The sequence below is a fragment of the Perissodus microlepis genome, chromosome 11 (genome assembly GCF_051167445.1).
Source record: "Perissodus microlepis isolate ML-2025 ecotype Zambia chromosome 11, ASM5116744v1, whole genome shotgun sequence".
NCBI lineage: Eukaryota > Metazoa > Chordata > Actinopteri > Cichliformes > Cichlidae > Perissodus > Perissodus microlepis.
Window position 1 is genome coordinate 5,889,788 of NC_140471.1, and position 12,626 is coordinate 5,902,413.

At 38.1% G+C, this 12,626-nt stretch overlaps 1 protein-coding gene and 1 long non-coding RNA gene across 2 annotated transcripts; one reads left to right on the forward strand and one right to left on the reverse strand.

Annotated features, from left to right (window-relative positions):
- Nucleotides 1-433: 433 nt before the first annotated feature.
- On the reverse strand, nucleotides 434-5,575 carry LOC146377118 (uncharacterized). Its single transcript, XM_084944372.1, has 7 exons — nucleotides 5,564-5,575; nucleotides 4,155-4,167; nucleotides 2,483-2,554; nucleotides 2,328-2,365; nucleotides 2,084-2,245; nucleotides 1,798-1,893; nucleotides 434-1,502 (listed from the first exon to the last, which is right to left on the reverse strand). The coding sequence occupies exons 1-7, from the start codon at nucleotides 5,573-5,575 to the stop codon at nucleotides 1,194-1,196; spliced, it is 702 nt and encodes a 233-aa protein (XP_084800498.1). The 3' UTR covers nucleotides 434-1,193.
- A 499-nt stretch (nucleotides 5,576-6,074) lies between these two features.
- LOC146377119 (uncharacterized) lies at nucleotides 6,075-8,402 on the forward strand. The gene is made up of 2 exons (XR_014801713.1): nucleotides 6,075-6,959; nucleotides 7,585-8,402. It is a non-coding gene; the product is annotated as an uncharacterized LOC146377119 (long non-coding RNA).
- Nucleotides 8,403-12,626: the final 4,224 nt, after the last annotated feature.

The following is a 12,626-nucleotide window of genomic DNA, read 5'->3' on the forward strand; positions in this document are numbered from 1 at the left end:
ATACAAAAACATAATGCCATCTGACTGAGCAGAGAATGACAGCTTTTGTCTTCCTTCCACATTCAGACTACACTGTAAAACCTGACAAATTAAGTTAACTCAAATGATTTGGGGAAACCGATTGCACCAATTATTCAAGTTTTATAACTTAAACAGTTTTGGGTTATTTAAGTACTTTATTAGAGTCCCGAGAACCCAAAGCAAATATGATAATTTAACTCAAATGCATTATGTTTATTTACTCATTGTATTTAGTATGTTTTAACTTAGTACAAGAAATTTAATGGTTTAAGATGCTGTATTTATTCAAACTTATTTAAAGTGTTACATGCTCATATTCAAATTAAGTTAAATTAACTTAAATAGTTGTATTTAAACAACTTAATCCAATTGGGGAAACCGATTGCACCGAATGGTTCAAGTACTATTAACACAAAACCAAGCTATTATTCTTTCCATTCAGTTTTTATTAACTTTAACTGCAGAGAAAATACAGAATGAATACAACCATATTTTCAGTCATAAACTATGACTGCTAAAGCCATTATCAAATAACAAATAATTAGGCATTTTAAAACTTGCACTTTTAGGGAATTTTGAATGTTTTTTGTAGCATTTTGAAAATCGATTAAATGTACAAAACAGAAATTTAGTAATGTAGTCCTGATACATAGGTGTACATCATAAAAAACAATAGTCTAGAGGCAATTAGAGCCATAACAATCACAATTTTAAGTAACATTTAGTATAATAATGAAATCACATGCACTACAGCAATGCAACTATAGAAAACAGCTAAACTAAGGATGTCCCTAACAAAAAATATTCTCAAAGGTATTTATGGCTTCTCAACGGTTTTGCCCAGACCTCGAATCAAGTGAACTGGCACTCATCACACAATTAAAAAATAAAGCTTGAAAGTATACTGTACATATTGACTAATTATCAGTTATCTCCCAAAAGATTTCCATGTAACTAAAATATATTTTTAGAAATAAGCTTAAGATTACACACTATGTAAAGATTTTTTTCAATCACAAACAAAACGTCAAATATGGATTGTCTCCTTATTCTTAGCTTTCTCCACATTGCTTTTTAGAAAGCTAATTACCCTGAACAAATAAAACTATTGAAGCCATTCACAGATAACTGAAAAAGCACGAATATAGTGACCAGTGAAAAACAAACATCATCTACACAAGCTCATTTTTTAGTGTCTGCAATTTTTCTTTTAGTTGCCTTCTCTCATCGTCTAGCTTCAGCAACACTACTTGAATGAACTCAAAAAAGCCAGTACACTTCTCAGGATAGCTCAGATGCAGAGCATAGATTAGCCCAAACAAACACACCAGTGCATCAGTCCATGAGTGATGAGTCATAACAACCTGATCTTCAAGTACTATGAACACTTGGCGTGGTGAGAAAGGAACTCCTCCAGGCACCTCCTCTTCATCGACATCAGCAACCAGAGCAATTGTGGCTTCGTAGAACTCAATTTCACCCTAAGATATAATAAAGAGTGCACAATTATTCATCTGTAATATCTCTGTTAAAAGCATAAATACAAATGGTCAGGCACCTTTCTTCAGTTTTTCAAATTCTATATATCATAACATGTTTTAAGTTGACAGTGAAGGTTCATTTTTCATTCATCCAGGTAGTCAAATCAAGGATGAAAGAAGTTTATAAGTCATTCAACTTCACGTCTTCAACTTTCAACCCAAGTCCAGATGACTTATAAACTCCTTTCAACCTTTTTTAAATTCAAATGTGCAAATTATTGTAATACCCAAGTACCTTGCATGTTTTGAAAATCTCTGAAGAATCCTCCTTGAGGTACATTGGTAGGCCGGCCAGAGCTGCTGTTCTAGTTGCATAGATGTCGTTTTTGTCCTAAAAACATAAATAAATAAATGTGTGTGTGTGTGTGTGTATGTATATATATATATATATATATATATATATATATATATATATATATATATATATATATATATATATATATATATATATATATATATATATATATAACATAACAATGGCAACTGCCAAGCAAGCAGAATGATTAGTATTTTTTAAATACCTGTTTTCCATATGTCAACAAAAGCTGCTCCATCCTTTCACCGACCCGTCCAGTTTTCCTCTTTTTGTAAAGTCCAATCAGCTGAGGAGCATAATCATCCAGTGCAGCATAAAACACATGTGGCAGATTCTGATTGGTGATCCGATGAAATTCAAAGTAGAGCTGAAGAGAATTCCAAAAATATTATAAGCAAAACACAGCATACTATATGAGCAGTAAATGTTATATACGTAGTTGTACTTACCTGTGTCTCATGAAAGAGTGCTGGCCATGGTCCCCCGCCTGGCAAAATTTGTGGGTATTGGATGAGGCGATCAACTTTGTCAGAATGTTGGTTTGGAAAGCGCAGAATTGCTCTGTTTAAGTCTTCTAAGTTAAAATATCTCTTAGAAATCAAACCTTTTAAACAATGTGCCAACTCCACTGGAACGACACCTTCAAACAGGTCGTGTAGGAGGTCAGGTGGGAAGCCTGTGACAGGATGGAAGAAAGAGAGATGGTCAGAAAGAACACAGGTGTTTTTAACACCATAGTTTTCCTTAATGTCATCATTCTGAAGCTCTTGCACAATAATTATCATGAGCATCTTTTGTTCTCATTACATAATTCCCTGTAACAGCATTTTCTGTTTGCATTTCTGTTTGGGTGGCATGACAAAACCTACAGAAATATGTAGACCTGAAACTCTCATTGAAACCAGCAAGCCCATGGGCAGCAAGGTTGTCTGCCACAACAGAGTAGACAGTGGCTTTAAGACATTCACCAAGAGTCTCAATGTAGACACCTACTTCTTCAAGAGTTTTCAGATCATTTAAGAGTAGTGACAACATTTCCTTATACCCAAACGTGCGTACATCATTGGAATTGCACAGCAGAGCAAGCTAAGTGCAGTGTAGAGCAGAACGAGATTTAACTGGAAAGTTTGCCAGTGTCCAATAAACTGCAAAGACTTTATGTATTTTCTTTGAGGTACCAAGTGGGTTTGTGATCAAAATCATCCACATAAAGTATTATTGACAATTTCTGCCCCTCTTGTGACAGTAGTACATTTTCCCAGTAGTAGGATCCATCACAAAATGACATGAAATGTCCAGGAATCATTTTTTTTTTTTCAACAACAATTGCAAAGATGTGAGAATAGGCACATACATATAAGTGTGCTTTGACGATTCAATTAAATACTCCACAGGTTTGACATATGGAAAATTTGCTTCGTAATATGATTTCCTCCTCTTTGCTGTAGATAGTGGTCCTTCAGATGTGACACATTTATGTAAAACATTACTATCAGAAACTGCCTGACAAATCTCATCCACCAGTTTGTCCGTATATGTACAGTTGTGCTTTTTCAGTATATCTACAACTGATTTTCTAACCAGAAGTTGTGATAACAAAAACAACTGATCAATATGCTCAATAATCTCCTGTGTTGCTCTCTGGGACACATGGAGAACTGTCTGCATTTTCAAGAAAAATCCAGCCAGACTGTATTGCAAGTGCTCTTCTAAACCCTCAATTCCACTGATTTCACTGGTGGATGCCACTTGATTGTCATCTGATGACTCTACTGAATCAAGTTGCATGTCATCTTTTTGTTCTACATTTATAACACTTTGCACAATGCCTTCATCGTAACTTGTTGAATTTTGGTGGTCTCTGCATTTGTGGGCATTGAAGGTTGAGTATACATTGGTTTTAAAATTGCAGTTCTTGAAAGGACATGGAACAGTTTCTTTTCGTTTTAAATGCCCCCTCAGATGGATAAACATTTGGCTTTCAATAAATGGCTGCTTAAAATTACACACAGGGCAACAAAATCCATAATTATTCAAATCTAGATAAGAACCGTCTTTACTTTGCGTGGGAGTGTGCATTCTTGAATGTGTATCTTTAATGAATTAAATGTACCAAATGTACACATGCATGTGTTGTAGAGACAGGGTAAGGGTGAAATTGTGGAGTACTGACCATGGTTGAGCCGATAATGCTTCAACAACATGACTTTTATGGCAGTAGAAAAACTACACAACTTGCAATTCCACATTTTGATGCCAAATCGTTTTAAAATCACCTTTACTGGCTGTCTTTAGTGCAGTGCTGGATGATCTCTCGGCATGCTACTGCTCCTTCAATCGTCAGACTGTAATAACACAAAACCCATGAGGACAGAAAGCTAGCAGAACAGTTTTTACTTTCAGACTTTTACTTCACTTAAAAACAGTCAATCTGGATAACACAAGCTTTGAAAACAGTAAGATTTATTCTTGCACTAAAGTTCATTTTCAATTCAGGTTGGTCAACTACTCTATACATTATAAAATAATAAAGCAATTTTACACAAGTGAAGTACACAATAGGCTAACCCTTGGAAAGTACAGAGTCAGAAACGTTTAGGTTTGGTGTAGTGCAGCTTTGAAAAGGTAAATTATTATTAAATGCCGCTAACCATCATATTTAAAATTTGTGAAGGCGAACTTGTCTACTAAACTCTTAAAATTAACACCAAAATAAATTTTCTACTATTTTCACTGTGTCAAAAGTAGGCTACATTTGAACTTGATAAAGGTCAGAGTCAGAAAAGCCTAAACACTGATTTTACCAAAGGTTTTGTGCCATGCAGTTTGCAAAAATTAGACTACTTACCAACTATTTGATTGAAACAAGCCACCAACCGTTAATTTTTTAAATTGTGAAGCAGACTTCATACAGTGCTAGGCGGGAATTGTGTGCTGGACAGCTAAGTTACGTTTTTCTTTATAGCTACTACAACAAAGTCTGATAAATTACAACAAAGTACAAAGTACAAAGCAGTCTGATAAATGTACGTTTTGTATGCTAGAAGTAAGCATTAACAAAAAAACATAAAAATAGCTTAACTTGTACTTTCCACTCTTGCAAAATTTCTCTTGACGAGGCTCGTGTCTCATGGCCGACAAGTCCAGACAAAACACTGGGGGCGGGGCTGTGGATGATGACTAATACAAATGAATTAGCGCAACTTAGTTTAAAGCAACAGTACTTAAAACGTTACAAAAACATCATGTGTACTTATTACAATAAAGTTATTATATCATATGTATACTTTTGGGTCTACCTAACACACTTCATGAAAGTTACTTTAACTATTTTTCAGAACTGAGTAAGAACAACTTACTTCTTTTAGTAAGATGCACTGTTGGGTTTTACAGTGTACCTTTGAGATAACTCATGTGGTCAAAATGCAACAGTTGCTCTTATGAGGAAGCGTCAGCTGTAAGTACAGATGTGCAAGATATTAAAGCCAAGAGACTGGATGAAGGGCCCATCAAAATGAAAATCTCAACATCTTCAGTTTTGCCACCTCCTGTTTGGCCTCCTTCCTTTTTGCCAGTGTCACTGTCTCCAAATGAGACAGCACAACAGGTCTTACTGCTACTTTGTAAACCTTCCCTCCACTCTTGCTGCTGTCCTTCTGCCACAGGCACCCCACCCCATCTGTACTCTCTTCTTCATGTCTCGTGCCCTGTCCATTACTTGACCCCAGGTATTTAAAATCTTAATTTCTTGACCATCTGTAGTCCTTGCATGTTCACCTTACCACCTGTCTCCCTATTATTCTTCTTTTCTCCAGTGCATTGGACTGACTCTCTTCCACCTCATTGGATTGCAATGTCATCTGCAAGCATCATGGTCCTTGGAGATCCTGCCTGACCTCATTCAACCTTTCCATCACCACTGCAAACAAGAAGGGCCCAGAGTAGATCCCTGATGTGACCCCACCCCCACCTTGAATGCATCTTTAAGTCCTGCTGCACACCTCACCGCTATCTTGCTGTCCTAATACATGTCCTGCACCACCCTCGGATACAAAGTCAGGACTCTGACTTCCTCACACAGTACTACAGTTCCTCTCCTGGCACCGACCTTATCACTCTATTGTTACTACTGATCTTCACATCACCCTTGTTCTTGAAAACTGGCACTAGTATACATCTTCTACATTCCTCAGGGGAATTTTCCAAGATCATCTTAAACAGTCTGGTTAAAAAGTCCACTGTCCTCTCCTAGACATCTCTACACCTCCACAGGTATGTCATCTGGACCAGCGCCTGGACCATCCTCTGCACTGCCTGATTCACTAACTGTCCTCCATCCATCTTTCTCTCTCTATTATTTTCTAAATTCATAGGTTCATCATTCTCGAAGTACTCATTCCATCTTCTCAACACACTCTCTTCACTAAGCATCAGTAATAAAGATGTGAAAAAGTTAAATTCCTACATTATGGCTTTCACATTTCCAAATACTCACTTGAATACATGAAAGCAAAAGCAAATACACACACACACAGATGGAAGCACACCCACACAGGATAGTACATCTTCTTATTCCAATTTTGTTCAAGCTTCTGCTTTCCTGGGGGCATTACACCAGTGGGTGGGTATTACTTCTCTTCTTCATCACTCTCTGATTCTGTCATACACACACAGGAGCACCTAGGGGTGGTGATGATTCACAGAGAAACAAGGCGGAGTGGGATGGAATAGGTGAAGGGGTAGATAAAATTTCTGGTTTAACAAGCATTTTAGAGGGCTTGCATTCCAGGGTGTTTCACACTGTGAGGCTTCACATCTCATCTGGGGCTGTGAACGGCTAACTGCACCTCTGGATAATCTGCTATAGCATCCCTAGTTTGCTGTGTCAACGCTGGCAAAATGATGACTGTGGGCTTACGGGCATACGCGATGCCACTGATCTCATTCAGCTGAGGTCACAATCAACTACACCCTTGATGATAAGAAGAGCTGCATTTAGCCCAGTGGGTGGCCGCTGTCTTCTTTCCTGTGGAAGATGACTTCACCGATGCTGCTTTGTTCATCTTTTACGTTTTATGACTGTAAGTTCCGTGTGTGAGACCTGTCATGAGAGCTACTGTAATGTGTTACCTCATCAGCTCACTAGACATCAAATTTGTATTCTACTCACTCAGATTTTTCCACACAATAGTCACACAGGATGAAGTGTAGATTTTCAGTGATCAGTCACAATATACTTGTTTGAAACAAGCATCTGGAAGCATTGCAAGCATCTGTTTGTTACGAGGGTTTGTTGGTTTGTGCTAGTTAGAACAAAATGCATCCAGATGTTACCTCAGTATAAATTAAATGCTTACCTGCTTACTTAAGTGGATGATTAAGCATCACTAAATTAAAACTATACTCAGACCTCAATTCTTTAAATATTTGCAACTGCACCACCTACTATCAGGGATCTTTGAATAGAATACCAGTTCCCAAAGCTGCAGCACTTAAAGACAAACTTTAAGAAAGGTCATGGACTATGTGCATATTATTCTGCGATGATTCAGAGACTGGGCAATAAAGCTATTTCAGCTCTAAATGTAATCATTTTTTGGGGGGGGCTAACCCACCTGTTTAATGAGGTCTCAGTAGAGGGGAAGGCCTTAAAAGAGGTCACACTCAGTGGAGACCCTTGTGTGTTTTTCTTTTGTATTCATCTAGGTCATGGCTCAAGTTGGGAGTTCGCCTTGTAATCGGAAGGTTGCCGGTTCGAGCCTGGCTTGGACAGTCTCGGTCGTTGTGTCCTTGGGCAAGACACTTCACCCGTTGCCTACTGGTGGTAGTCAGATGGCCTGGTGGAAGCTGAACTTCCAGAGCTTTGGTTAACACCAGACCACATCCTGCTTTGAGGGTTACCAATGCCAGGACCATACCTGTCTTCATACTTATGATCGGAGTCGCCACACAAGTTCCAACATTTAAGCCACACTACACCAGGACCTCCCTTGAGGGCATCTTCAAACACTGTCACTGTGGATATTCAGTACTAGTCACGGACCATCAGAATCACGGATAGTCCTAGAGTCTGGACGAAGAGTGGATGCACTTAATGGTGTTTGTGGTGGCTGGTCCACTACGTTTAATCCAAAGTCAACGAAGCCATGTACCAGGAGATTTTAAAGCACTGCTGACAAGCTTTAAGGAGGTGCCTGTTTGTTTTTTCAGCAGGACTTAACACAGGACATGCCCACAGAGCTAATAAATGTTTGTTTGTTTTTTATCACTGTGCTTGATAGTCCAGGCAGCACTCCTGACCTGAACCCCACAGAGAAACTGTGGGGTATTGTCAAAATAGGATAAGAAACAACCAACCCAAAAATACAGATAAGCTGGAGGCCATTATCAAGACAACCTGGGCTTCAGTAACAACTTAGCAGAATCAGAAGGTGATCACCAACATGCCACACCACACTGATGCAGTAATGTTGGATATTTCTGTATATTAAATCCTTTTTTTGATGTTTTGTGATCTTTGGAAATCCATCCATCCATTTTCTTCCACTGGGATCTTTGAAAATAGTCAAATAATGTGAACTGTGAATTTAGAGAATTTCTGTACAGAGGAGTGGCCCAGAATCCCTCCTGAAATGTGTGCAAGAAATGTGTGCAAGACCAGTGACCAACTACAACAAATAGTTTTCCACTGTGCTCGTAAAATGAATGAATAAATACATTTTTAAAAAATATTTTAAAAAATAAATACACGTCAGTCAAGTTATGTACTATTGCAAGATTACCCCAAGTTTACATTTTCCTCTGGGTTTTTCATGACCAAATTGAAAGTGCTCATAAAAACAGGCATCCAGCCTTTTTACAGCCAGCTGATTCAAAAGCCCAGTCAGCTTGATGGCATTCTGTCAACACCGTGAAATTTATTTTAAGGTAGCTGTACCATTCAGGGAAGTCTGATAGCTTTTCCTCCTTTTCTTTTAGGGTAAGTCACAGTCAAATGTCATCTAATCTGTTGCACATGGAAAGAGTAAGGGTAGTGATAAGGTCATCTATAAACAAGGTCAAGGTTGAAGTTACCTGAACTTTAAGTGTTGTGTTAAAACGTAAAATCTTTTCTCTACAACAATGACTTATACATATATATAAAATAACAGTGTAAGGCCCACATCAAAACCCAAAAACTAATGTAATGACAAAATGTAATGTAATGTAATGACAAAATAACCGAGAGGTTACCTTTAAAAAAAAAGGGGGGGGGGGGGGGAACCCTTGCAACTAATTAACTAATTAAACAATTAATACAGTAAAATTTCATTTTTCACACATCAGAAAAATCAGAATTTGACTTAAACTCATCTGAGAAAACACATCAGATGTGTGGATGACAAAAAAATCACTTCACTTCAAATCAGTTTTATTTACATAGTGCCAAATCCCCACTTGGCAATAGTGGCAAGACAGTGGCAGTTAGGTTTTAGAGAGGGGGGAGACAAGACAAAGGACACTGTGGAAGAGACCCAGAGATTTACAACAGTTAGTAGAGATGGCACGACACCACTTTTTTATCATAAATTTGGATATCTGCCGATACCGACATGAATCCGATATATCCGATAATCAAGACCTTTTTTTTTAATATTTGCTGCATTTTGTATAAGTTCATACTCAAATTTAAAAAGACAAAACACTAAAGCTATTCTATTACACTTGTATGCAAAAAATACACTGCACCTAAAATATTTTGCAGTTTAGCAATACTCATCTTTTTATTTAAACTTTTAGCAGAGCTTTAAATCTAAGTATTTAAAGTACTATTCAAAAAATAATTTCAAATGCAATTTTATGCAGATTTCAAAAACTCTTTGGTTCTGAAAAAAAAAGTACGATATCAGCACAAAATAAAGTTATTATTCAACAACTAAAAAAAAACAAGTTGTAGAATGGACCCTTTTATACGTAAAGCTTAACATAAATAGACATCCAGAGTGGAAAGCAGTGCAAATAAATGCAAACACGGCTTCACAACACTCATCTTTTATCAAGATGGATGTGAGCTGTTTCAATCACATTTAACCTGAGACTGAATTTTGTGTAATTTCTATACAAAACTTAACACAAGTATGAAAAAAGTGTTTTTCATAGTTTGTTTGGTTTTTGGTTTTGGTTTTGTTTTTTTGTTTTTTGAACCACGGAACTGTTTAGCCTGCAACACAGTTTTTTTCAAAGTAAAACTTGAGTCTATCATTGTACGGTCAGACTTAGCAATGACATGAACTTACACACTTGCTTTACTTCTTTGGGATAGCTTGCTCGGATATTAAAAGCTGGTTTAGCAGTGTGTAGCGAGGCTCCAGATGCTTTCAGTCTGAACTTCAGACCGCCAACACGTCTCGCACGCAACAGCAGCTCTATCACGTGACGCATAATCCTCAAACATGATAAGGTTACAACCTTGGTTACACCATGTTGCAAGTTTTGTGAGATCTTTTGTGATATTTAATGGATCGGGTTACGTTTTTTATTTCTCCCTGATATCCAATCCAGTAATTTAGGTCAGGATCGGACCAATACCAATACTGTGTATTGGATGGGTCCATGCCTATTTTGTAGAACCTAAACTTAACTTGTTGGTTTTTAGTGCCTTAGCATAACCATGTGAAATGAAAAGCAGAAAGTATTTTAAAAAGTGCAAAACGTAAAGGTCTAAATAGTACCCAAACCATGCTCTCCTGGCTGATAGGTCTCTAAAACGGGGCTGCTATTACTCATAGGTTAGTAGTTGTAGTTGGAGCATCAAAAGAGTGTGTAATGGTGGGATGCAGGCAGCATCTGACAAAACAAAATTATGTGAAACCCCAGAGTGAGAACGTGTCGAATTTTTGTAGAGGACGTTAAATGGCGTTTCATCCTGCTATTACTTTGCAGTACTTGCTGTAGTTGTACTTAGTAGTTACTTAACTCTTATATACCTTTGAATGTCTGTGAAACCCTTCCTTGGCAACAGCATTCAAAAGTGTTCTGTGTGTACACCCGCTCCTTTATTGATTATCTGAAATGCGAACAGCCATTGATCGAGTTGTAGATAGCAATGGCGTCGGTGAATAATTCTGGCAATAAGCAGAGCAAAGTGCTTTGCAGTGAGAGGCTGATGCATCAGCATTTATGAATCCAGACTGCAAGAGGAAACTAAGACAAAGTCGCAGTCTAAATGGTAATGTGTGTGTGTGTGTGTGTGTGTGTGTGTGTGTGTGTGTGTGTGTGTGTGTGTTTACATGTGTGCATGTGTTGTGTGCTTGGTAAGTCACAGAAGGTCTGGCCTGCCTCAGGGCAGTACTCATGGCTCAGTGTGAAAGATATGGGGGTGGCACTGCTGCACAAGCCTGAGAAGATACGCTGTCAGAGGTCTTAGGTGGAGGGAGGATGGGAAGGAGAGAGAGTAAAAGATACAGCCACACACACACACACACAGGAATCTGGGGACCGTCTGATAGAGTGAGGGGGAACAGAGGAAGAGTGAGGAGAGGAGGGGAGGGGTGGGAGATAAGCACCTTAGAGGGTGGGAAAGATAATGACAGATAGGGAAAGCAGCATGGAGGCCGAAAGTGAGCGAGCGAGACAGACACAGGAAGAGAAAGAGAGAGATATAGAGGAGGCGAGAGGCTGAATTTAATAAATTAGATCAGGCACCTTGCTGGTTTCCTAGCAACCCAGACAAGATGAGCCTGGTCTGGCCTGGTCTGTGCTCCAGAGTAAAGGTCTTTCTCCTCCGCCTCTTCTTCCATCTCCCTCTCCCTTTCTTCCTCCTCCTCCTCCGCTTACTCATATCAGGACACAATCAAAGTCCCAGTCATTGTTAGAGACGAGTATATTTAGAAGCAGATTCATTTATTGAGGTAAAACAGTGCCACAGTGTGCAGCACTACTCTTTTACCATATTTTCCATGACACTGGTGTGTTTAAGGATTGTTTCTAATAGCTAAAGTCTACACATTGTACATTTATTTAGACTATGCCTATATAGTGAGTTTGCAATTTTGTAGTGGTCTTAAAATGAATAGTGACTCAGAGTATATCAGTGTCTCATTAAAAGTAATGTACGAACATGGACTCTATTAGAGAAAATGGACGGAGCTGAAGTCTGAAAAATGTAGAAGTGTCCTTAAACTAAATTGTTTCTAATGGCCAGCAGGGAGCAAAAATCATTGCTATTTTATATTCAGATGGGCACACGGATAATTTTTTTGTGTTGAAATTTCATTTACCAGCAGGTCACACCATGGTGGCTATGTCCATCTTTTAAATTGACCAAAATGTTCACCGTGAGGTCAGAAGTGCATAAAAATGCATACATGTTTTATAAACAGAGAAAGAGCCCATGCATTTCAATAATGCAAAGTAATCTATCAAGAGTAGCACAAATTAGCAGGTTAACGATACGTAGAGGAACTGAGTAATCCATCTAAAATAGAGAGGGGCAGCTGAGAGAGAGTCAAAATGTTCAATCAAAAGAGATCAGCACATATCATAAACTGCTTTTTCAGTACAGTTAAATAATATCACCTGTGTTTGCACCAGCAGTGCTTGGTTTCAGTTGATGAGGGTTAAAAATGGTATAATTAAGAATAGGATGCTTCATTAGGTTACCACGACAACATGCTTCATATTGTTTTAGGTTTGAAACGTTTTTATTTATTAATTTTTTTCATTTAATTTCTTAATCTCTTCATCGTCTAAGAACTTCAAAGAATCAT